This window comes from Desmodus rotundus, chromosome 3 (assembly GCF_022682495.2).
Source record: "Desmodus rotundus isolate HL8 chromosome 3, HLdesRot8A.1, whole genome shotgun sequence".
Taxonomy (NCBI): Eukaryota; Metazoa; Chordata; class Mammalia; order Chiroptera; family Phyllostomidae; genus Desmodus; species Desmodus rotundus.
The window spans coordinates 150,739,769-150,765,257 of NC_071389.1; the positions used below are offsets into that span (position 1 = coordinate 150,739,769).

A 25,489-nucleotide genomic window follows, 5' to 3' on the forward strand; every position below is an offset into this window, starting at 1 on the left:
TACCAGGCAATTTGAAGCCTTTTCTGTCTTGTCGGGTGGCCCACACCAGCCTGCCTTTTTCAGAAATATTCCAGTGTCTGGGTGGTCAGCTGAGACACACCTTGGAGGCATTGAATAAAAGAACCTTATTCCTCTCTGATTTCCACCTTCTGTGCTAAATTCTGAGCACCCAAGGCACCCCCACACTTCTCCAGACCCACAAATTTTGGCGATGTGTCCAATGTGGAGAAGCACAGAATAAAGTTCCCACAGAGATTATTTGCCAACTAGTCACAGTCTAGTCACTCTTCCCACCAGCTGGAGATTAGAAGGCCCGAAAGTCTCCTCTTGGTTCCACAGGCAGCTGTCATGGGGACTTCCACAGGTGGGTACCCTACCCCAACCAACAGGGGTCCGCTATCTCCTCCCCAACCTTCCTCCACATAAGTGAAGCAGTTCCCTCAGCCGGATGCAGGGACCTCGTTTCTTTTACAAACCCACTCATAAATTTTATAACAGGTAGTTAAAAATTACGACAAGAAAGCACTGGCCCAGCTTTTCACAATGGGCCTCGGGGAGAATGGGACAGCACCGCGGGCAGCTTGCCGGAAATTTTAGTCCTTGTCTGTGGCACAACCTGTCCAGAGTTCACTCTAATTGGGGCAGCTTTCTCCAGTGGGCTCCCAGCGGCTAGGGCATCTCATTTGGAGAAGATGAGACTAGGGGGCCAATCCACTCTCCCACCCTAGGGTCTGCCAAGGAGCCTTTTAGGACGCTCACTGCCTCCTTCACAGCCCCGCCCTCCCTCTGCCCCAGGTTCCTCTGTAGGCCCTAACCTCCCCTGGCTTCTGCGATGAAGTGGGGAGAAAGAAAATGCCGAGGCTCTTTTTTTTTTTTTTTTTTTTTAAATCCAGAGAAACGAATTTTCCCTCCAACTTAATAGCTGCACTATCCCGTCTCCACAGTTGAGATTAGAATAATAAATTCAAGGCGAAATGAGGGAGACGCTTCAACTCAGCATTTTGAAAGATACTATTTTTCACAAATCACAAATAGCTTTCGGAAGCCACTTTGATTGGCTAATAAAAAAGTAAAGAATGGGAGAGAGTCCTATCTGCTTCAGCCGAATGGTCCCCATTCCGGTAATGGGACGGCAGGAGCGTTTGGAAGAACGCGTTTCTAAAGAGAGCGCATCCCGCTCGCAATTAAGTTCCCCCATAAAACGTGTTTTACCTCCTTTTCTCTCCAAACAAGAAAACGGAGGTGGTGAGCAGAAGGAGTGGGGGAGTGGGTGCTGCAAGAGGGGGCGGCTGGAGCTCTGTTGATCTGGCCCGCATCTCAGGCAATGCTGGGCACCAGATGCACCCTGCCCTCCGACGCCGGCTTGGGGCCACGGGCATTGCTAAGCAGGGCCAAGGATGAATGGGGCATTTGGTGTGGGGAAAATTCGGGGAGATCCTTCGGAGCCGCTTAGTGTAGGCTTTAACCCATTCGGCTACTGGACCAGCGATTTTTATTACTAGCATTCATAATTCCACATTTAAAAATGAAATGGCCCTCCACCGGCCCATGCAGTCTGGAGGGGACACGCGTGGGAAGGCCTGAGGTCGGAGCGAAATGCTCTCTTTTAGGTCCTACCCAGCGGGTAGCCGTCGCTGTCTCCCGCAGCAAACGGGGTTACCTGGCTGGCTCCGCCGCCCTCGGTAGGGACCCCAGGTTCCAAAAGATTTCCCCCAGCGCTGTTCAAAGCTGTGCCCGGCTGCCCCCAGCCTGAGCTTCCAATCGGCACCCTCTCTCTGGCTGCAGGAGTCCCCTATGCACAATGTCCGACCCGATCCTGTTTTCAGGACCACTTTGCGTGGGAGTCAGGATGCAGGCGTGGGGAAGTTACACAAAACAAGAGTCAGCTTGGGCCTAAGTCTGGGAATATCATTGACGGAGAAGGAGAGAGAGGAAGGGGGAAAGAGAGAGAGGGGGAGAGAGAGAGAGAGAGAGAGAGATCTAGCCTCAAAAATATTTCAGTCTTTGGGGATCTGGTTTTTAAGACCAGAAGATCTCATCCCCTCCCCTTCCCCCTCTCCTGACTGAGCCAGATGACTTGTATCTCTGGAATTTGGTATTATTTGACCAGAATCTTCCTGGCATAAACAGGTTTCTCTGTCTAGGACCCTCCAGGAAGGAATGAGAGACCACTTTGCCCCCTGAGTCCTTTAGCCTTTGACCCTTTATTTTGGGGAATGAGGAGTCCAGTGGAGACTCTCCTGGCTCTGCTGTGGCTGAGATGGGGGACTGCTCACTCACCAGGCCTGTCCTTTCTCCACAGGCCAGCGTCCTGCACTATGAGGGCAGGGTAGGCTGCCCAATTGCCAAGGTGAAGACAGGAATGGGCTTGAAACAACTAGAACAGAGGCTGGAGTAGATGCAAGTGGCCTAGATGACAGTGATGGCTCTGTGCTGGCTGAATTTGAATGTCAGAATGTGGACCCACACTGCCTGGTGCACCAGCTCATTCACCTTCCCCTTCTCCTCTCCTTTCCCCCAGGCTTAAGCTTCCTTATTCCCTGCCCTTAGGCATCTTCCAGCCAAGTCTTCCAGGCTGCCTTGAGCCTCATATTTTCCCCATCCTGTTCACTGTTCTAGTGCTGGGTGCTGGATGCCCAGGGTTGGCATGTAGAGATCAGAAAGAACCTGAAAGCCTCATCCTCAGCCCCTGGAAGAAAAAGGCCTAGCTGTGGGAAACGGGGGCAGATTCTTTGTCTTGGCCCAGCCCAGGGCTGAGGAGGAGGTAGGTGGATAACCGGGGAAGTGCTTTCTCCACATTGGGATCCTGATATACAGAAACCCACTTCATTTGGAACTAAGGTTCTTCCAAGAACGTACTGCTCTTCTTCCTCCTCTTCACCTCTCCTCTTTTACCTGCCCTGCCAGCCCAGCCTACCCTCTCAACTCCATGTCAGTCCCCGCCCCCCCAAACCCCAAAGTCAGGTCAGTGGAGGAGACCTTTTCCAGAGTGTTAGGAAAGGAGGATAAGGAGGGGGAGAAAATGGAGGGGGGTGTTGGAGAAAAAACAAATCATTCCAGCTTCAAATATTTTTGTCCTTTTTTTTTTTTTATTATGACTCACGTATACAATACAAAGTACTTGGACCAGGAACAGGGCTGCCGGGACACAAATCTACATTCATAGCTGGACATAAAGACAAATGACAAAAAATTATTATTATAGATATATTTTAACGTTTTTTTCTTTCGAGCACATTGCATAAACAGAGAATTCAAGACAAAGTTAACTATACATTCAGTGCAATTTAGTTCTACTCTACTGGGGTTAGAAGCACAATAAAAGCGCACAGGACCGGCGAGCTAGGCAGTCTCAGTTGTTGGGTTTTCTTAGTGAAATAAGCAGCAACAAACGACAACAAAACTGCATTACGAATACTCTCAAAGCAGGATTTCTTTCTATAGGTAGTGATAAAATACGTTGGAGGGTTTTTTTTTTCCATTTTAATTTTTTGCTCTTTTTTTCTCCTGTATTAGGATTTCTAAAACTTTCTCTTTTTTTTATTTTTCAAGATTATTGCAGGTTCCCTTTAGGTAGTATGTTAAAGATTTATCAGTATTGTTATTACCAGTATTATTATCATTATTATTATTTTCATGATTATGGTGATTTCTGAGTGCCAACACTAATGCAGCTCAGAAAAAGCTGGGCCCAACCACAGAAATCAGACAGTGAAGGGGAGGAGGCATGGGCCCAAGTGACCATGGGATGGTTAGGCAGGATTTTAGCGGTGACTGCAGGTTCTTATCTACCCTCTGGAAAGGGGGGCGGGGATGGCAGAGACCTATATCTACTTCAGGTTTCCATCAGGTTTCTAGAGAAAGTCAAGGGGTCTTTCTAATGAGGGAGCCCCAGGAAGGGAGATGGGATATTCTTTGCTATCATTTTTAAAATTTCTTTCAACATTTTCCCTTTCCTTTTCTTCAGTTTTCTTTCCTTTGAAAAGAAGTAAATCTAATACACTAATTCTAGCATAAAGACAAAGCCCCGAGTCTTCATTTTGAGGAGGGCTCCCCTCTAAAATAAATATCAAAGAAGCAGGGAGGTGGGAATGTGGCAAGAAGGGGCCAAGAGAGGGGGCAAAGAGGCCAGGTCTCAGACCTTAAAATCCAGGCTGGTCTCCGAAGGGTGGGGGTAGGGACAAGTGTGTGTGTTGGGGGCAAGGACTGAGACAGAGACTCCGAACTTTTCCCTGTGTCTCAGTCTCCCCCCTCCAGCCCCCGAACAAATAAAGATCGGGGGAAGTCCAAAGGTAATAAAACCAGAACTGCAAGTATCTGACAGGTAGTTAGAGTTGTGAGTGTCATTCTATTCTCTATAAAAGCAAATGACAGTCGTAAACTTCTCAATTTATCCGCTACCATAAAACGAAACTTCAAGGGAGTTGCTAAAGGGGTGGGGGGATTTCTCTTTTTTGCTTAGTCCTTGTTTTCTTCCTTTTCCTCCTCTTCTTTCTCCTCTTCCTCATTTCCTTCTTCCTCCACCTTCTCCTCATCTCGGGCTCCGGGCAGTTTATCCTTGTTGTTCTCCTTTTTCCACTTCATTCTTCGGTTTTGGAACCAGATCTTCACTTGTCTCTCAGTCAGTCCCAGGGCGTGAGATACTTCAATCCGGCGCTTTCGTGTCAAATATGGATTAAAGAGAAACTCCTTTTCTAGTTCCAAGGTCTGATACCGGCTGTAAGTTTGCCTTCCGCTGCGCCGCCCGGGAGCTGGATAGAACAGAACCCCAGTCTCATTATGTTTGGGTGGGGGCTCAGCTTTCCCCTACCACTCTTTCTCCCCAAAAGTCCTCCCTCTGATCTCCCAGTTCTCCTCCCTCCTGCAGAAAAGGCAAGAGCCGGAAAGCAGGCAAGGGCAGGAAAGTTTGGGGGCTTGTTTTGGTTTGGCTTCACCTTGGAGGGCAGGGAGGGGTAGGGGCAGGAATGGGGGTCTCTCTGGAAGCTGGGGTATGGCAGGAGTCAGGGGAGCACTGCAGAGTACTCCCGGGCCTACAGCCCCAGGAAACTGGCCGTTGCAGCTTTGTTTACAAGTGCAGAGTGGCATTTGGTGAGCAGGGCTGGGGACAGCCTGTTTCCAAAAGAAAGAAAAAAAAGTCTGGGGGTAACGAAGAGGGGCTTTGCTCATTGCCCCCTCATCAAATCTCTCTGCCTAATGCTTTGCCAGGAAGAAAAATAATTGATCTCCTGGAGTACATCACTGGTCGGCCTGATTGCTAACTGGAGACCAGCAAATAAATCACGGGCCATCCCCGCTGGAACCTGTCGCTTTCTTGCTTCCCCTTTTACTTCGAAATTGTGCCATGAGGGGCCACCCTTTGAGGGGCTCATGACCTGACCTACTCTTAGCATCTCGAGGAGACTCCACTCGTCTTTGATTGGAGGTAGCTTGGCTAGGATCCCCAGGACCTCAGAGCCCTCTAATCTGCCTGGCCTCTCTCTTTTAGAGCACTCTTTCTTCCCTCCTCTCTGGCTTCCTCTCTTCTCTTCAATTGCGGGAAGTACAGCAAAGTTGGGGTAGTGGCCCTAAAGCTAGTTCTGAGAAGGCAGTGGGTCCCCAAGAGAGCCAGAGCACCTGTCCTTGGGGTCTCACCACCCTCTGACCCAGATGGGGGAGGGAAGCAGGGGTCTCCCTTTAACCCAAGACAGCCTGGCCACTATGTTAGACTAAAGCTCTGTGCCTTATGGAGGCATTGGTTTGTTCCAAAGGCTGATAACGTCAGGGTCCTCAGGCCCCTTCCCAGCCACCTCCCCAACTTTGATTTTAGAGATGGTAAGAGGGAGAGACAGACAGACAGGCGGAGGTGGAGAAAACAATTTTTAACCCTTTGCACCCAGACACCATCTTTCCCCCCACCTTAACCCCAGTTCTCAAAATATCCCAGGCAAACCCGTGCCTCACCCCCAGCTGAACCTCCCAACCTCGAGAAACCCACTCAGGCACGTAGGTGGGGCCGGGGAGACCCCAAAGCCAGGAGGGAAAGCCAGGGCAGACAAAAAGGAGGCAAGGGAGGGCGGGGGAGACCCCGGAGCGCGGGAGACCAAGGGGGAAAGAGAAAAGGCTTCTCACCGTGGGGTCTCATCCATGGAAACATGAGGCTGGGAGACGAGTTTTGATTTAAGTGGCCTTGTCCTTCGCTACTGTTAGTGTTGGCGGAGGATTTACAGTCGGGATATTGCACCACGCTCGCCTCTTGCTGAGCCCCATAAAGGGACTGTCTGGGGAGCGCCTCGTAGCCATAGAATTTGGAGGCGTCTCCGTGGCAGCTCAGCGAGCACGGGTTCTGCTGGTAGCCCGAGTTGGAGATGCCCGAGGTGCCGTGGTGGAAGAAGTCTTGGACGTGGTGCGAGGCATGCTGGAAGCCGGGCGCCGAGCCGCCGGGCCCATACACCAGCGCATGGCTCCTGCCCACGCTCTGGGGGAACCGGCAGTCGTAATAGGCCGGTTCCAGGGACTCGCCGCCTTTGTATTTGGAGAACAGGGGGTTGACGAAGTAGGAGCTCATGCTGGGCACATGAAAACCGCCGCCCCCTCCCCTCTGGTTCGAGACTCCCCCGCCCCGTACCCCCGAAACTCCCCTCCCCCCGGGAGCGAACCCCCGGCCGGCTGGCTCCCCGGGGCTGGGCCGGGCTGGGCGGGTGGGGGGCGCCGGGTGCCGGCCGGCCGGCTCACGCAGCTCCCGGGCTGGGCGGGCGGCGGCGGCAGCGGCAGCGGGCGCGGTGGCGGCTCTCTTCACTGTCGGTAGGTAGAGCTCGCGCTCCCTCACTTAGCTCTTTCCTTTAACAGCCCAGGCGAATTCCTCAGACTCCCGGCGGTGGCGGCGCTTACACGCGATTCGCGTTCATCAATCCACGACATGAAGACAGGCGAGAGAGAGAGAGAGAGAGAGAGAGAGAGAGAGAGAGAGAGAGAGAGAGAGAGAGAGAAGGAAGGAAGGAGGAGATGGTGGGGGGTTGAGGGGTTCAGGGCTGGGGGGACCTGGAGTGAGGGGAGGAAGGAGGAGGGTTGGGGGGTGTGGTATATGTGTTGTGTGTGTGTGTGTGGGGGGGGGGTGAGCCAGCCTCAGCTAATGGCTGGGGCCAGTTTTTCCAAGGTGCGCATTCAGATCTGAAGGTGCCTCTCCCCCTTTCTCTTTTCCTTCCTCTCAGAGAGAGATACCTGAGCCAGCAGGTCAACTCAGGTTACCTCAACAGGTATAAGACCCTGGGGGCTTGCATGCCAACAAGGTAGAGCAGGTTCCCTAACCTAAGACAGGATCCCAGAGGGTCCTTAAATCTGGAGACTGAAGAGGAACAGACATATCACATACCCAAACACTTCAGGCATCAGAACTCTTCATGCCTCTTGTCCCTCCCCAGGTGCAAAACTGCCCTGCCTACGTGCTTAAGGCTCTCTTCCCTACCCGCCGTGGGTAGAGAAGGGGGCCAGAAGTGGGGACACTGCTTATACCCAGCCGAGGCTGCACTTCCCCTTCAGACACCAGCTCCTGCCTGAGGCATGAAGCCCAGGCAATGGCCAGGAGCTTGGCTGGGGCTCTGAGAGCAAAGCTGCTTGTGGGGACAGAGAAGGAAAGGACAAGCTGGTGGGTCCCTGGCTTCTGGCTGAGCTGATTCAGGATGTTTCTTCTCAGGAGACTATTTCTATCAGGGCTGGAGGAGACTGGAGCAGGCCTCTTACTTGTCCCTACATACCCTAACCCCATAGGAAATGCCAGTTCACCCTGGACAGCCCCCTGGCTTCACTGCACCCCTTACTTCCCCAGGCAGGCTGCCCAGGCCAGGATGTGGATGAGAACTGTCAACACACACTCTTTAAATATTTACCCACACTTTCTCTGGGAGGTTCTGCCCACCCCCAGGACAGGGTAAATTCAAGTTAATTCTAAGGAATAAAAGAACCTTAGTCCATCAGCACCCTTCTCTGGCCATATATGTGTACAGTTATGTGGGCTAAACACGGACAGAGAGAAAAGGGAAAAAGTGAGGGAGCTGTAGATACGTGTACTGTGTGCATACAAATGAAGAAGAGGAATAAGAATGATTTTTCCAGTCCTCCCCCTACACAGTGTGTGAGGTTGTTACACACAGGGCAACACTGAGGCACACTTGGGATATACACATACTGCATGTGCTACCTTCCACCCTGAACAACATCAAATGCATGCTCACTAAACTACCATGCATGCCTGACACACCCCTGCCACTTCACAGAGACTGTGCACACGTGTACACCCACATAGGAAAATAATACATGACAAACACACACACATCTTTAGCATTCTGCATCATGAACAATCATGAACAAATTTGCTACCTATTTGCCTTCCACATCTTGGAGTTTAAGGATTGGACGAGGAAGGAGGGCAGTTCGAAGACCAGATCCTTTTCTTCCCCATCCAGAGCCCGGCTCTGGGGATGGAGGAATGGCAGTGCAGGGGAGGATGGTGTTTAGAGAATGAACCCCCCCCCCCATGCTTCTATTATCTAAATAATTGCTGGGGAAAGGGCCACCCTCAGCCAAATTCCCAAAGGAGATTCACTGACGCCCCAGCAAGAGATGCTTCCACTATCCCCTGAATTTAGAGGAACCCACCCCATCTGAATTAGGGACTGCCCAGACTTTGAAACCCAGACCATGGACCCTGGAGCAGCAGGAGAGGAGAGTCAGAGGAAGGCTGTGCCAGGGCTGCAGGTCTCCCTAGGGTCCAGGATAGTGGAGGGCATGACAGGGGTCTCCTCCACTACCAGAGCAAGCTCCAGCCTTGGAGCCCTACCTTCTCTGAGTCTGCTCTGTGGTACCGAGCTGAATGAGATGGACTCTGGGCTCCCAGCATCTGGGTCACTGGGGACTGTCATAAATACTTTCCCTTCCCTGCCTGGGAAGAGGACGCTCTGCAGGCTGGATCCGCTCTGGGGCCTGCGCCTTATCTTTTAGTGTGGGTGGGGGGATAACTCGGCAGTTTATGGTCCAGCGAAATCCCTGCCACACAGCTATTCTTCCGGGCCTTTGTGTCTTGGAATGCGACTGTCCCGAGTGTGCCGCCACCACCGCCTGCTCGGAGAGCCCACCAGTCCTGAAACCCCTGGCTGGACTTGGTTTCCCCTTTCAGGGGATCCCTCACCTTTTCTTTCTTTCTTCCTTTCATTTGATTTTTTTTCTTTTACACGTAACTGGTTGATTTCGCTTCTGGAGTCTGGAAATAAAGAACCTCAAGCAGCCATCCGCGCTGGGGAGTCTCTCTCTTGCACCGCCCTCCTAGGTACCACGGATTTACGTTTGTTTGTCCGGGTCATTCTGCCTTTTTGTGTTAATTACGTGCTGCCTGCTTCGTTCTTATCTCCTCCGTAAAGCGATTATTTTCAACACCCGCCCAGCTGAACCTCCTGAACCTGCTGCCAGAGCGAGGGCCCATCTCCTGCCGCCACTCACGACTTATTTACACCTCGCAGGTGAGAGGATTGATTTGCTCAGAGCCAGTAGGGCCGGCTGGACCTGGGCGCGGGGCCTTCTCGTCGCTGCTCCTCGGAGCCGGGCCTCAAATGTCAGTGAGTCTAGGTCAGCCCGGGGCCCGCTGCCGCCTCTAACATTGAGCAACAGCGCCACCTCGCGTCTATTTACTCCAATGCAGTCCAGCGAGGAGAAAAGCCAACGTATAGAGCAGGCAGGTCTCAGGCTCGGCCCAAAGGTGGAAAGTGGGAGGAAGGCGTTTCCAAATGGGTGCGGGGAGGAGGTGGGTAGGTGAGGGGAGGATCCTTGGACCTCTGTTCGTCTTTTTTTTTTTTTTTTCAATAAGTTATCGAAATAAACCTTGTCAAAGGTTTCACACTATTCTTTTTTTCACGCTCTCTTCCCGCAATAAGAGGCAGTGCAAAGGAACTGCTGCGATGTTCCTCCCTCCCCCTTCAGGCGCATTGCTGGGCTGGGAACAACTCCACGCACGCAGATGCACGCTCCGAAGCTCCCCGAGACCTCATGCCCAAGGCGCGCACCCTAAATTCCTCGCTCCTTTTACCCAGCTGTTGGTTCCACACCGCTTATTCCGCCGCTGCCCGCTGGACTTTGGGGTGGGACTCTGACTTCTCCCGGCTGTTTGCCCCTGGGTTTGTAGCCCATTCCTTTCTCACGCGCGCTCTCTCTCCACCTCTCTCCCTCCCAGCCAGTGAGGTCCTGTTCTCCGTGGGCCATAGACAAACCATTCCTATAATCTGATTTCAAAGGAAAGAGTGTCCACCTTACTTAAACCATAAAACAATTAAGCCCAGACGTCTAGCCAGCTCCGCGCTGCTGTTTTGTTCGGCCCCATTCAGAATCTATCGCAGGGAGACAAACAGCGCCATAAAAGTGGCATTTCGGTGCTGCGGAAATGTACCTATCCTCTGCCTTCCCAAGTGGAACAACCTTTAGGGTTTTGTGATTCTGACAAAGGAGCAGAGGAGAGGTGGGAGGGGAAGATTAGGGCAAGAGGGCGTTTGCTAGCCCCTCTTTCCCCCCAGCTTTCGTTTCTTTCCCCAGATGTGTGGTTGTGTTTTGGTGGTTTTAACTCACAAATTATAATAAATAAAAATCGAATCCAATCCTGACCTGCAGGCAGCTGAGTTGGTACTGAATAGTGGGCCGGGCAATGTGGGCCTGCTCTGGATCCCACGCTCTCCTCAGGGCCCTCGAGCCTTGTGTCCCTCCTTCCTCCTCGTATTAAGGCCGGCTCCAGCAGGCCGCAGGAAGCAGGCCTGGGCGGACGGAGGAGGGGAGGCGACAGGGTCTCGGAGCAGGCGCCGGGTGGAAGTCCGAAAGGCCGCCAAGCTCAGGGCTGGGAGAGCAGCCTGAGTCCCCGCCGGTCAGCACAGAGGCAGATGGGTGCCTTATTCTCCAATGGGTACGGAACTGAGGCCAGGGTCGCAGAACAGCAAAATGGCCAAAGGGAGGAGTGAGGAAGTGAGAAAAGGGAGAAAACTGCATGCAAAGCACCTTTGAAAAGGATCAAGAAAACAATTGCTTCTGGAATTGGGGGCGGGGTGGGATGTTTCTTAACCGGGAAGAGGAGAGGGTGCTTCCGCTACTGGAAAAACCACAGTTGTTTGCGACTTTTGATTGCCCCCCTCAAAATACTATCACCACAAAATGTCACCCCTTCCCACCTTCCTCCAGCCCCCTAGATTGGAGAGTTTAATGGAAGGAGAGGGTAGGACATTCAAATGATGGGGAGGGGCTGGTCCCTACAAATGCCTCACCAGTTCCGTAAGGTGCTGCAATGGCCTGGGGAGCTGCACATGGCCTGGGAACCCCAATTATTTTCTTTAATGGTGGTATACCCCAAGTATTCAGAGCAACCCCTGCACCCTCTCTAGAATGGGCAGCCTGAGATATTAAAGGGCTATATTTCAGGCAGTCTGAATTTAATAGTTTCCAGATTGGGGGATTTCCGAGAAAGGGGGCGCCCAGGCAGAGGCATACCCGGCAGCTTGTGTCTGCTTCTGATTAGCAGATGAAAACTGCCGGTTCTGGGGAAGGCACTATGGGGTACAGTGCAGCTGACCAGCCCCACCAGGCTGTTACACACACATCTCTACATCCTTACGCCTGGGGTCCCACAACCACCAGAGAACACCCCACTCCTGGCTAATCCCTGACCAGCTTCCTTGGGCCCTGGCCATGCCATCCTCCAGAAATGCAGCAGCCCAGCCGCACAGCATAACCCCGTCACCCCCAGACCAACATTCAAACTAAACATTAGAGAGACAGAGAGAGATTGAGAAGAAAAGAGAGAGCTAGGAGGTGGAGAGAGGTAGAGAAGCTGAGAATGCACTGAGAAGTAGAAACTAAATCTGAATCTGATAGTATTGGCTTTGCTATCTTTCTCTGCCTTTCCTTTCTTCCTTCCCTACTTTCTCTCTGTCTCTCTCTCTCTCCCTCCTTTTATTCTCAATGCAGTCCCCAGTGCCTGTCCTGCTCCCTGAGGCCTGCTGGCCTTCCTCCTCCTCACCCCCCTCAGCCATCCATCCCTTGAAGCACCAGCACACCGCTGCAGCCAGGCAAGAATTCAGCCCGGCCCTCACCCAGCACCCAACTTTCATCTTCACCTATCTCTTTCCTCTGATCTTGCGTACTCATAAATTATTACAATTAATTACAGCCAGGGAAAATCATTCACGCTGTGCCCCCACAACCCCCCACACACCATTGAGCTACCAGGAAACTCACAGGCAGCTATTGGAGCAGGCACAAACTGCACCCAGGCCTAAGCAGCCTCCACCCCACCCCTGGAGCCCTTACCCGACCCCACCCTGCCTGGAAGAAGCAGCAGGCACTTGCCCTTCCGAGGTCGAGGGAGACCCTTGCTGGCTTCAGCCTCCCCCAAAGGATCTGAGCACTTGCCTCCTCCACGACAGCAGCCTGGGAGCCACAGGGAGGAGAAATAACGAGAACTGGATGCAGTTGGGTTTCTGGTTTTTTAAGTGACTTCGATATATTAACACAGAGCTGTTCTACCATAACAAACAGAAGCACATTACAGGACGGACGCTGGGGTTAAGAGGAAACACTGCTATGTACATGCCTGAGGCGCCGGCCTGCGCCGCTGGACCCAGCCTGCGGCACCATCCCAGCCCTCGCCCCTCAGCTCCTGGGCTGGGAATCGTTATTGTGTATGTGTGTGTATCTTTTTTGTACAAAATCTGCACGCAGAGCACCCCAGGTCTGGGGAGGGATGGCCCGGACCAAATATGATACAAGAAAAAAAAATAGAAATATAGCGATTCAAGTACTGGCTTCTCTGAAGAAAGGAGGGAAAAAATCACATTTGTGTGTGTCATTTATTTCAGTTGCGCTGGAAGAAGAGAATGCGGTTTCTCTCCCCGCCTCCTGCTCTTCGCTGGGTAGAACTAACTCTAAAACACCAATTTCTCAACACTGAACCCTCCCAAATCGCAAGAGTTTTCCTTTTCCCTTTCCTTTTTTTTTTTTCTTTTTAAGCTGATTGGCTTTTCTCTATCTTGCTCTTTCCTTTTCCTTTTCGTGCTCTCTCCCGCCTGGGTTGGGGTTTTTTGTGGGGTTTTTTGTTTTTCCCTTGGCTGTGCCGAGGCAGCAGGCCGGGGCAGGGTTTAGGATTGCTCCTTGTCGGTTTTCTCTTTATTCATCTTTTTCATCTTCATCCTCCGGTTTTGAAACCAGATTTTGACCTGCCGCTCGGTGAGGTTGAGAACCCGGGCCACCTCGTACCGACGGTCCCTGGTTAAATACATATTGAAGAGAAACTCCTTCTCCAGTTCCAGCGTCTGGTACTTGGTGTAGGGGCAGCGCTTCTTCCTCGTGGAGCGGGCGTGGATCCAGTTGGCCACGGGGTTGCCTGGAGGGCCAAACACAGGCAGGGGTCAGTGGAGACCCTTTCCAGCCCAGGATCTCTGCCACTCCACCCCCAGGCTTAGACAGGCTACCAAAACCCAATAATTGAACCTGAATTTGGACACGTTTTACGTTAGGAATTTCCCCCCACTCCTTTTGCATTCTGCCCCCACCCATTCCCCCCCTTCTTCAGTTTCCAGCACCTAAAACTATAGGAAATCAAAGCTTTCAAAGCCCCTACAGTCTGGTCCTCAGCTTCAAGAGTAGTAATTTGAGAATATCCTCATAAAAAGTCCAAATTCCCAACCGTTTCATAGGCCCATAAACGCTTCTCTCTCTTGTTTTTTATTTTTATAGCGAGGTCTCTCTCCTCCCCACTTCCCTCCTCCTTTGCCTCCTCCCATCCTCCCAGCCCACGACCAAGTCCTGAAATTTCAGCAGTTCTGCTTCCTGACCCTGAGTGTCCCTAAGCCCCTCACTATCCTCTCCAGCCCTTGTCGCTTGTCGCGTCTAGCTCTCTGAGTTCAACCCTGCTGAGGCGAATTCTCAGGGTGATGCTGGGCTGGGAAAAAGCCTTCCTCCTCTCCCCCAGAGAACTGCTGGCCTTGGAAACAGGCTCCCCTATATCTTAGCTTCCCTGTTTGGCTTCCAGTGCCCCCCTCCTGCCAGTCCCAGGACAGGCTCTGCAGGAGCCAAGCCTCCAATTTCAGGTTTATGGGAGTAGCTGAGGGCAAGGAGGGAAGGCTCAGAGGGGTATAATTAGGCCCTGGACCCTTATGGGACTGGAGGAAAGGATTTCCTGGAGCCCCCTCCTGGGACTCCCCCAGACACTTCCTCACACCCAGAGGGCTGCACCCCTCCCCTGCTGTTTCCCTTCTTTCTCCTCTCCCCGGCCCTGCAGCTCCCACCTGCCCCTCCCCACATACCCTGTCCTTTTCAATACTCAGAAGGCTCCTGTCTCCCTGATTGGAGTGTGTGCATGTGTGTGTGGGTATGTGTATATGTGTGTGTGTATAATTCTTTAATCTGGGGAGATATCTCTCCCCACTCCTCAGCCCTGACACCCCCATTCTCTACCTTCTCTCCTGCAGTCGCCCAGAAGAGGGCTTTCAAGTTTGAGACTGGGACCCCACTTCTCTCCCCCAACTCTGGAAGTCCTGTCTCTCCAAGTTCCCAGGCTGTGAAATCCCCCAGACCCCTCACTCAGTGCTCCCAGGAGAGAAGTCCATGGACCTCCTGTCTTATGAATCTCTAGTGGGGTGAGGACCCCCCATGTAGGCTGGGCATTAGGGGTGATTTCTCTCCTGGGGGTATTTCCTCTCTTCCCCCAGTGTCCTCCTCACCTCTGCCCCATCCCACCTCAAACCATGAAATGAACCTCGCCCCCACCCTATCCCCTGGCCCTCTGTCTGCATTTCTTCGAAAGTAGCGCCTGAGCCAAACAGCCTGGGCTGGGGTTGTGGGGGCAGGGGTCCCTCATCAAAGCCAGCTCCTGGGAGAGGAGCCCCCCTCAGCCCTCTCCCAACCTGGCTCCCTGGGCCCTCTTCTTAGACCTTCCTGCCCCTGAAAGCTCCCCAAGGTAATTCGCTTTTATTGAGTCCTCGCCCCCTCGCCCTCGCCCCTCTCCCGCGCTCCCTGCGCCGCTCCGAGGGGTTGTAATCTGGCTCCCCCCACCCGCCCGGCTTCCCCTCCCCTCCCGCGCCGGTTGTAAAGGAAAATTGCTCCCAACTTACTGGGGTCCAGGTCGGCCTTCTCCTCTTTGTGCTTGCTGCCGGCGAGGGCGTCCGCCTCGGGCGAGGGCAGGGTCTGCGGGGCGCGGTCGCGCAGCTCCCCGGGCGAGCCGTACATGTAGTCCGGGTAGCTGCGGCCGTCGCCCGGGCCGCAGTCGGCGCGGCGCCCGGGGTAGGCGTCCGGCTTGAGGGCATAGTGACGGCCCCCGGCCGGGAAGCTGGGGAAGGAGACGGCGCCGGACAGCGGCTCGAGCCAAGTCCGCATGTAGCGCGTGTCGGCGCCGAGGTGGGGCTGGGGGCCGTACGGGTGGTACACCACGGACGACTGCGAGGGCACGGGCGCCCACGACGTGCTGAACACGGCCGGCTTGGGCGCGAAGCTACAGGACGGAAAGTCGCTACAGTCCGGCACCAAGCCGCTGGGTCTGGCGGCGGCGGGGTGAGCCCCGGTGGCCGGGAACCTGGACGCTAGGAGGTCTTCATTGTCGTGGGAGATGAGCGAGTCCACGTAATAGTTACTGATGGGCCCCGTCGCCGACATCGTAACGGGGTTTTACATACATAAGATTATTGTATGAACTGTATATGTACTTTTTATCTGCTCACAGAACAATCAAGGCAGGTAATTATTTTTCCAGCCTTTTCCCCGCAGCTCATTGGCTCTCCGGCCCCCACGTGATCGTATTTACCCAAAAATACGGCGCGGATCAATGCGCAGGGGCTTTTTTTTTCCGGCTTTTTTTTTTTTTTTTTTTTTTTTTTTACATTCTCCCACCCCCTTCTCTGCTGATCCCCGCGACCTGCGTTTTCCTGGGGGTCCGGGACTCTGGACCCCAGGCGTCGGCCACCCCCCACCCAGGGCAACTCGTATCGCATGAGAGAACCCCCTTGCCCAGGGCTACTCATCAGCGGACGGCCTCCCGCCCCCATCCCCAGGCGCACTTCTGAATGGGGTGGAAATGCCAGTCCCGGGAGCCAGGGGTCCTGGACCCCCAGGGCCGAGCTGGGCGCGGGAGCCCCGCGGGGCCGCAGAGGCCGCCGAGGTAGGTGGAGGAACTATTTCTTGACGTAATCTGTCTCTGTCGGCCCCGACGCTCCCGCAGTGTCTGCGCGAGCCGAGACTAGCGATTGTCAGTTCGGAACGTGGCTTTTAAAAATGCGTTTTTAAATAGTGTGCATGTATGTATTTCTTTCTGGAGCCAGCAGCAGCGAGGGAGGGAGGGTGGGAGGGGACTAGGAAAGCTGGGGTGGAGGGAGGGAACAAGGGAAAGGGGAGAGTCCCTCTGCCACTGGCCAGCTCAGCCCCCCAAATCTGGGCTAGGGGAAGGGTAAGGAAGGTGTTCCGCGGGTGGGAGGGGTAGGAACTCTGGACCTCACACACCTTTATCATCAGAAGTCTTCTCTTTGCTTTGGTACAGATATGCAAGCTCCTTTATTTTGAATTTATTGTCTATATCTATTTATCTTTCTTTGCCAGCTTGAAGAAGTGGAGAAGACATCTACACAACTTAAGTGGGGCGAACTCATCCCATCTTCCTGCTCACTCTCCTTTGCCCCCAATTCCATCTCTGCGACACCCTGACCCCCCAAAAGAAGTCACCCCGGGGTTCTGTCTGCAGAGTGCCAGGGTGAGAGCGGGCAAGGCGAGAAAGCGACCTCAGTTGTGGGCAAGTAGCTTGTTTTTACGTCCTTCAATAAAAATTTTATGAGGATCATTTGATTGTTCATAAATGTGTCTTTCATTAAATAAAATTGTAGGCTGTTTTGGAATGGGAAAAAAGCAACAGAGAGATGGGAGAAAGCAGCTTCTTTGGGGTCGGACACAGGAATTCTGGAGGAGCAGTGTGATTGTAAGCAAGACCTGACAGCTAGGATTCCTCCCCCCACAAGTTGGTCGCTACCCTCCTGTCTGAATTTGGGGTTTGGTGTCCAGCCCTCTGCTTTCCATCAGACTGTCCCATGGTGGTTTAGTAAAGGTGGGCTTTAGGCAAGAAGGAAATTCTCAGTGTGGGTGCAAAAGAAGGGGCAGAAATGTTGGCTGGTGGGGGAGAAGAGCAGGTGATATCCCTAGAGGCAGATGCATCCTAAGCGTGGCAGAGCAGAGTAAGTTTGAAGGAGGGGTGCAATTTCAGGGTCAGAAGGGAAGAGCTCCAGTTTGCGTAAGAAGAAATAGGCAGGAGCTGAGGCTGAGAGGAAGGTTCTGAGGCAGCAGGGAAGGACGAGGCTTCCCAGATCCGAGATGCCTGCCCTTCATTCCCACTCCTGTCCCCAGGAGGGGACCAAATGCCTGGAGTGGGGGCCCAGGCTGGTTTTCTCCTGTACCTAGGTGAATCAGTCTCCTCTGGGGTGGAGGAGGGCAAGAGAGAGGTGTCTCAGAGAGTGTAGTATGTGTGTTGGGGGGAGGAAAGTTGAGGGGGTGGAAGGAGATCTGAAGCCCAAAGCACTGACCCCAGCTTTCTCGGCCCTCTCCCCAGTCCCTGTTCTTCACTCTCTCCAGTTCTTTCCCTTTCGGTCAAGCGGGGCTGGGATCTCAACACAGGGGGGTATGTAAGAAGTGCCTGACAGGGGAGAGCAGACCCGGGGCCTCAGCCTCCTCAACCTCGGCTCTGATTATCTTCCCCTCCCCCAGACTGGACTGGCTTGGAAAATCCAAATTGCCCAAGAAACAGAATATCTCTTTGGCCTTGATGGAGCTGGGTTAGCTGTCAATCAAAAATTCTCTCTCACTAGTTCAAGGAAAAGACTGGAGGTTCCCCCTGCCGAGGCTTTCTCAAAATCCCTAGCGCCGGCAGCACCTCCCCCAGCCTTGGCGGCTGGGGACCCTGCCCAGCTCTTGGGAGGCTGCTGGCAGACTTGTAGCCTTTGGCGGGCCCAGGCCAGATTGTGACCAAGAGGACTTCAGGGCACAGAGCCTGAAAGAGACTGAGCCCAAGACAGCCTGAGACAGAACAACTGAAACATAGGGCGCCAGGCCCAGAAAGAGGAAGGAAGGAAGGAGAGAAGGAAAAAAGAAAACGGAGGATTAGGATAAAAAGGAGAGAGAAGAATTAAAGAAAAGAGGGGAGGCAAGATGGAAAGAGATAGGAGAACAGGGAAAGGAAGGCGCACAGAGAGTGAGACAGAGGAAGGGTGGTGACAGGGAGGCAGGCCGGGGTAGAGAGCGAGCTGGCGGAGCAGCCATGGCATTGTGCAGTCCGCTTGCTCGCCGGGGCCTTTGCCGGGGACAGGCTCCAGGCGCAGCGGCCACTTCTGTCCAGACACAAAGGAGGAAGAGGCCTCCTCTCCTGCCCTTCCCAGCGACCTGTTCCTGTGGGTGTACACTAGGCCCCTGGGACACAGAACCCCATTTCAGCCCAGGCAGCTGCCCAGGCAGCTGGGGCTCAGCCATGCTCTAGTCAAGGAACGAAGAAGACATGACGAAGGAGGAGAAGGTTTCACGCCCTGCTTCTCTTTGCGTCTTCGCCAGGCAACAGGGCCCATCTGCCCCAACCTCAGGTTTCCTAGAAGAAAGATGCCCCTAGAGACCCTCTTCTATGAGCCTCTACTATTTGGGAGAGTACCTCAGACAGAGTAGTTGGGAACAGAAGCCCATTTCTCTCCTACTCTCTTTGGTCACTGCCTTCTTTTCAACTCTTGAGAGCAGCCTGCCCATCCTGCCCGCCCACCGGCAGAGGCAGCAGCAGCAGCAGGGCAACCAAGATCACCGGCCCACACTCCCTGCTGCTGTCAAATTCCCTATGAAACTGAGGGGAGATTGTCACCTTAGTTTTAGAGCGTGAATCCATACCCTCCCCACTCAGGCATAGACAGAGCTGTGGGTCAGGAAGCAGGCCTCACCTACAGACCCCTCCCCACCAATGCCCTATTTTGCCTAGGCCTTGCTGAGACAGGCAGCCTTGGGGAGGGAGACTGGAGAGGCTGGGAGCTCCTGAGTTCACCAGGCCCAGGTCCCTGTTGTTCCACAACTGCATGCGGCTATACCCCCCATTCTCTGCATTTGGAGGTGGGGTGGCAGGTCAGAGCTCTGAATCAGACCTTCATGCTCCCCTCAAAGCCAGGCCTGTAGGTATAGGGACATAGGATGCGGAGGCACCAAGAAGGAGGGGCTTGTCTTCCCAGGTTCGGTTACTCCTTCTGAATCACCTGCCAGATTCCAAGGCTCCCTTTCACCCCCACCACTCCAATTTTCCTCAGCACACATGGGGAAAACCCAAGGGATTGGAGGCTACTGGGAGTCCCTGTTGGGGAGGGGGTAACCCCAGTTTCAGCTAGTGCTCAGCATTTACTGTGGTTCTCAGAACTCCCCTCCAACCCCAAAAGATTTCACTGGGAACAGGAGAGCCCCAAAAGGGGGAGGAGCAGCCTCACTCCATCACTTCAAACCTGGGCAGCTGCGACCACAAGCAAGCTAGCACTACCGTGGGAAGGACAGACAGAAAGGCAAGACAGGTTAGAGTCATCCCCTTCCCTTGCCCTGCACCTCCTTTTTCGTGATTTAAATTCCCTCCGGTTCAATCCACACCGTCAAGTTCGGATTAAATGTAAAACAGGCTTTCCTCAGTGCCCCCAGTGGGCTACCCCAGCCGCCGCAGGCTGAGAGCCCGCTCCCGGTTCGTCAGCACCCGCCCGCGCGGAGGAGGCTGTGCTCCATTTGCTTTCATTTTCCTTCTCCACCCTGAAATGGGCTCATTTCACCTCTTCACTGCCCTCTCCCCCTCCCCGCCCCCTCCCCGGTTCCCCTCTACTTTCCCCCCTTCTCTCGCCTGATCCCTCTTTGTTGGGAAAAACACACCCACACACAACTCCTCCTTGCTAAGGCCTGCGCTGGAAGCAGAAACTGAATTCTCCTGGCCTGCCGCGCGAGGAGACCCGCGTCCTGCCCCCACCCCAGGTGGGTATCCGGGATCCCTACACACCAGGAGTCAGGCCCCTAAGCCCAACAGGAATGAAATCCCTCGGGCCTGTGAACGTGGCCCTCTCAACGCCACGGCCTGCATTCCCGCCGGCCCCCTGCCCCGCCGCCCCGCAGCAAACGGGGCTATTTCCGGCTCCCCCAACCGGTCTAGTTTCCAAGCTTGGGGAGTGGCTGCAGTGGGGGAGGGCCCCAGAGCGAGGGGTGCTTTCTGCCCGGAGCTCCCCTAGCCCTGGGCGCCTTGTTCCCTGATCTGTATGTGATGTGTGTGTCGCAAGGAAATTTGCAGTGACTTTGGAGCCCAGACTGAGGAAACGGAGGTGGCGAAAGGAGAGACAATACGGGTACAATTAAGGGGCCAGAGCGCTAGTCTCTCCCCCGCCCTCCCTGCGCGACTGGGAGCTGTCTGGCCTCCAACCTCAGGGCAACCCGCGAACCTGGAGCAAGATCTCAGCCCATGGCGGAGGGAACCAGAGGATCTGGCTCCCAGGAGGCTGGAATCAAGCTCCCTTCCAACTTGGGGGCGCAGCAATCAGCCCCGCTGAGTTGCAGAGAAGCCAATGAATGAAAGTGCACATTCCGACGAATTTTCCCAATTTTTTCAGCCTTTGGAAGGAGACCCAAGGGTTTGGGACGTCTCAGACAGCCAGACAGACAGACAGGCAAACCGCATCTCCGGAGGCAGACTGACTCACAACATGAGTGTGAGCCTAAAATCAAATACAGGTTCAACATTCCCCGAGGCCGCTCTGTCAGGCCGGCGGGCGCCGATCTCCCTACCTTCTCTCCCCTCCAGGGCGCTGGGCAGAAACCTAGAAGGCTCGGTCTCTCTGGCTTGGTCCAATCCCGCCTCGGGAAGCGCCTTCATTACCTGCTTCTCGGCTCCCCACCGCCACAGATGCAGGGCAGCCGCCTCCCGCCCGGGGAGGGAAGCCCGGGCCACCGCAGCCGCTGCTGCCCGCCCTCCTTCCCTCCCTCCCTCTGTCTCGCCCTCCCTCCCTCTTTCCCTCCCTCGCGCGCTGCCGCTCACGGGGCCCTCCCGCGGGCAACCTGTTCTGGACCAAATCCAGGTATCTCCGAAAGAGTGAAAAAAGAAAAGGCCTCATGTGCAAAAGAAAGAAAGACCCTTCACTGCATTTATTTTTCATGCTCTGAGCCTGGGTCGGCCTCGGGTTGCCACGTCCTGGCCACGGCCCTGCCCCTGAAGAGGTGTGCGGGGCCTGCCGCCTCGCCCACTCGGACCGCCGCGCCCCACGCACTGCGCGCTGCACACTCTCGGCCGCCGCCCGGGGCAGCCCAAACACCACTCAGACCTCAAGGTCCTTCCTATAGACTCAACATCCGGTTGTCCGCCTCGCCGCCAGCCTCCGCCCAGGAGCCCGCTCTGCTCCGTCTGCGGCCAAAGTCCACGCTCAATCCACCTTGTCTGTGCTTTCGCGCCAGGCCCGAACAACCCTTCCAGCCGGCGCCCACCAGGGCACCCTCGGGCTGCAGTCCTGCCCGGGGCTGCAAACCCTCGCCCCTGCACGAGACCCACACAAAGCCCCGCGCCCTGACGCTCCCATCCGCTGCCCCCAGTCCCAGCTGCCGCTGCCCTTCACCTGTTTCCGAAAAGAGCTGCATCTCCGCCTCGAGGCCAAGCCGTGGGCCTCAGCGGAGGGTGCTGAGGAGCCGAGGTCCCAGGGAAGTCACACAGGATCGGCTGGGCTGAACCAGAGCCCCCGCAGCCGGCGAGATATCTCAGAGACCAAGGCTCTCCTTGGTGAGCTCTTGCCTCTTCCTCCTTCTCCCACAAGTCTTAAACACTTACAAGCCGAGAGTTCAGCTCTATAAATCCTGCTCCTCTTTCTCATATCATAATTAAAAAAAACCAGTAGGGGAGGTTTTAACTTTTATTGCGATTTCTGGAGTTGGGCTGCGGAGCATATATTAAGTTTACGCTTATGCGCTCTCGGCGGGGAGGGTCCTTTAAGAAATAAAAATCCATCTTAATATCCGCAGACGAGAGAGATAATTTTTTCCCTCCTCTTCACGCTGTTTCTTCTAGAGACTCCCTTCCAGCGAAGCGAATAAATAATCACCATCGCCTTAGCCATGATCCATGGCCCCAGGGCCCCAGGGCCCCAGGGCTGACGCTGGCCACCAGACTGGCCCTCACCTTGGCCCTATGAGAACTCACTCAATTCACCAGGATTCTTTTGGGGTGGACACCCAGACCCATGTCTCTTTGACCAATGCCCCATAAGCTCTCCGGCTCTGAAACGGAAATGGAGGCAGAGAGACCCAAAGCCCAGAAGTCCTTCATTGGTGAATTTCGGCCCATCAGGGACCCTGTCTCCAAGACAAGCACTGCTGAGCACCCCGCCCCTACTTGGGACTCCCTTCATTACCACTGGCCTTGTGCTTCTAACAGCCTGAAAATTCAGAGACTGCTCAGGGATCCCAAACCAGGGGTGCCCCCTGCCTGCCTTGCACCAGCTGGCTTTCCTTTCTGAAACCTCCCTGTTTCTTGGAGAGCCATAGAGAGATTTGAGCGCTTCTGTCCAAGGGAAGAGATTCCCCCCCCACCACCACCACAAATGGCTATGGGACAGGCGGAAAGACAAACTGACAAATTCAGTTGGGAGAAGAGAAGCTCTATTCCCATTTTCTCCTCTAGCCTCCTCAGGGCGAAAAGAAATCTCTTTGTGCAAGAGAGAGAAAAATAAATGAGCAAGCACATAAGAAATCTCTTTGTAAGGAGAGAGAAAAAAATAATAAATGAGCATGCAAGTAAATATATACAGGGGATTTGAGAGAGCCTGGAGGAAACAGAGATATAGAAACAGACTCACACGATACCAGGTTACAGATATCCCTCAGCAGACAACTGCAAGAATATGGGACTCCATGTATCTATTTTATTACAGGGACATGACTTTATTTCCATGTCTGAAAGTTTATAATGTTTTAATAACCATATTGATTCCAAAATAAGAGCACAGAGAACCTGTCCTCTTTTTGGCTTTCTGTTTCCCAGTCTCTCTGAGAACAGGGGTATACCTCCCCATATCCCTGACGCCCCCTGACACGTTCTCTGAAGACAGAGAAACCTCTTTTGAGAGCTTCCTTCTAGCAACAAGGTCCAGAATTGAGGAACCAAGGGCAGGGAGTGGGGGGTGGGGAAAGGAGGGGAAGAATCTTTGCAAAGTTTCACATTGATCAGATTCCCTCTCGTTCCCTTATCCTCCCCCCTCCCCCTGGCATCAGCCAACAACCTTCCCAACAATATGGTAATGGTGGGCGCTGGCAGCCTCTGTACACCCAGACATTTCCACATAATGCAAAGACAAGCAGCTGCCAGACAGCCACAGACACAACAGACCAAGGCCTATGGACCACAGACAGCTAAACAGAGACCAGAGCTAGGTTCTTGCCCTAATGTTTCCCATTTGAGTGTGTGTGGGGGGGTTTCTACTTGGACTTGATGCTTTCCTCTACCCTGCTAACACCCTAAATATGCCCTTCTCCTGGGGATGGAGCTATAGAGGGAGAGGGGAGGTGGCTGAGCTAGCGCTTAGAGGTCCCCAACTCTTGGAACCCTCAAGCACCCCACTTTTCCAAGGGGAAGCTTCAGCCCCAGCTGTCTGGAGGCATGTTTTTTCCTGGGAGGTTGCAGGTAAGAGAAATAACCCTTCCAGAGACTCCCCTCTCTTCCTGTGCTCTTCTCTTTCCTAACAACCCTGCCCTACTCTGGCTGGCCCGCCAGGCCACCTCTTACTCAAATTCCTGAATTTCCTTGGAATTGGCTAGACCTCCTTTGTCTGTCTCCATCAGCTGAGACCAGGAAACAATAGCTGCCGGAGAAACTCCTCTCTCTGAGCCACAGGGATTGGGACAGGCTGAGGAGTGGACAGTAGAAAGTGAGGTTACCAGGCTTGTCTGGCCCCACTCAGAGCTAGCCCTACTCAGTCTGAATCCACTGTGTCCTACCTGGAAGGGGCTTGTGGGGCAGTCCCACTGGGGAGGGATGGAGCGGGATAGGTGGATTGGGGCCCTCGACGAAAACCGACTGATGTAACTCAGGCAGTTTCTTGTTGCCGAGTTCAAAACTCAATCCCAACAACATGAAACTACCTAAGCCACAGATCAGCTGAGCAAGCAGGGCGGGAGATTCGGCTTTTCATCTATGGAGAGGAGAAGGGAAGGGGGTTGGGGAAGGAAGAAATTCAGCCCCGTCCCCCTTTCCGCCCCTACAAGCTCCCTGAGGACTAGAGAGTAGACTTTGGGTGGCTGGGTGGCTAGGGGATCTGACTGCCTCATGAGCTTCTGGTCGAAGCAAATTGTTCAAAGAAACTCTGGTGAGATGGGACCTCCAGCCGACAAACCTCCACCCCACCCCCAGCACCGCAGTGGACCTGTTTCCCTGCCTCTGGCCCTGGCCCTGGGGGAAGCTGGAGTGTCCTTCCACTCTTGAGCTCTGTCCCCTGTCTGATCCATCTGGCTCTTCTGCACTCTCCTCCTAGATTCCCTCTGATCTCTCCCTCTGAGCTCAACTCTGGCTTCCTTGCATTTACAGGTAGCCACACCACAGAGCCTATGCTCCAGAGTCTCTTCCAACCAGGCCACTTGCTTGGCAAAGCCCCACAGTTACCGAGAATGAGGATTGAGAGCCTGGATAAGGCTCACATCCAAACCAGCAGAAAGCAGAAAAACCTAAGCTTCAAGCTCCAACCCTCTCTAACCTACCTTCCCTGTGCTCCCCCCAACAGACAACCAGAATGAGCGACATCTAGACCCATGTGTCAACCTCGAAGCGACCCTAAGTGCCGGTGTAGAGAAAGAAGCCAAAACCTACCAATTTACCCGGTTTACCACCGAACCCCACAGCAACGGGCAGGGGAGGGGAGGAAAGGGAGCTCACGGCCACTGCCCTCCGCTGCCAGCGTCCACAAGCAAGCCTGAGCTCTCAGAAAGCTCGGATGCCCAAAACACCCTCATCCCTGTTCTGCCCCCTGTGCACCGGGCACCTGGGGACGCCGCTAGTCTCCACTCTGCCGCTGAGAGAAGAACAAGAAACCGCTTCTCTTACCTTGTCGCCGCCTCCTCCTCCTCCTCCTGCTGCTGCCTGGGCTTCAGCTGCTGCTGTCGAGGGGGGGTGGTGGTGGTGGCTGAGCTCCTCGTGTCCCCCTCGGGCGGTTAAGTTTATTCCTCTCTTTGGATAGGTGGGGAGCTCTTGGGGTTCCCCCCAGCAGCGGTGGGGTGTGCCTGGCCCAGCACCCCAGGCAATCAGATCCGTCTGCTCCTCAAGATTGCAGTTTGCTCTCTGCCTCTTTCCCTCCTCCAGTCACCTTTAAATGCATCTTTTACTGCGGCACCACATTATATTTGCAGATCATAAAATCCACCTCTCGCGCGCACCCAGACCGTCCTGACATTACTGTTTTATGACCTTGACTTATTGTGGTCACCTGGATAATATTTAAATCAA

At 54.1% G+C, this 25,489-nt stretch overlaps 2 protein-coding genes across 3 annotated transcripts; both read right to left on the minus strand.

The window, feature by feature from the left end:
- Positions 1–3,891: 3,891 nt before the first annotated feature.
- On the minus strand, positions 3,892–21,019 carry HOXC8 (homeobox C8). Of its 2 annotated transcripts, XM_071220804.1 has the most exons (3): positions 20,800–21,019; positions 6,109–6,501; positions 3,892–4,751 (listed from the first exon to the last, which is right to left on the minus strand). In XM_071220804.1, the coding sequence occupies exons 1-3, from the start codon at positions 20,885–20,887 to the stop codon at positions 4,459–4,461; spliced, it is 774 nt and encodes a 257-aa protein (XP_071076905.1). In that variant the 5' UTR covers positions 20,888–21,019; the 3' UTR covers positions 3,892–4,458. The 2 variants fall into 2 exon arrangements, with proteins under 2 accessions (XP_071076905.1, XP_024431486.1); XM_024575718.3 differs by lacking the exon at positions 20,800–21,019 and having other exon boundaries at positions 6,109–6,678.
- On the minus strand, positions 12,477–15,828 carry HOXC9 (homeobox C9). The gene is made up of 2 exons (XM_053921793.1): positions 15,111–15,828; positions 12,477–13,381 (listed from the first exon to the last, which is right to left on the minus strand). The coding sequence occupies exons 1-2, from the start codon at positions 15,646–15,648 to the stop codon at positions 13,137–13,139; spliced, it is 783 nt and encodes a 260-aa protein (XP_053777768.1). The 5' UTR covers positions 15,649–15,828; the 3' UTR covers positions 12,477–13,136.
- Positions 21,020–25,489: the final 4,470 nt, after the last annotated feature.

Excerpts from the sequence above, each read along its gene's own strand:
- HOXC8 (XM_071220804.1), bottom strand. The coding sequence starts at position 20,887 with ATGAAGGCGCTTCCCGAGGCGGGATTGGACCAAGCCAGAGAGACCGAG. Across the intron at positions 6,502-20,799 it reads CGCCCTGGAGGGGAGAGAAG|GCGGCGAGTCCCTGGAACCG; the intron begins GTAGGGAGATCG and ends CCAAATACAAAG. Across the intron at positions 4,752-6,108 it reads TCCATGGATGAGACCCCACG|CTCCCGGGCGGCGCAGCGGA; the intron begins GTGAGAAGCCTT and ends TGTTCTATCCAG.
- HOXC9 (XM_053921793.1), bottom strand. The coding sequence starts at position 15,648 with ATGTCGGCGACGGGGCCCATCAGTAACTATTACGTGGACTCGCTCATC. Across the intron at positions 13,382-15,110 it reads GAAGGCCGACCTGGACCCCA|GCAACCCCGTGGCCAACTGG; the intron begins GTAAGTTGGGAG and ends TTGGCCCTCCAG.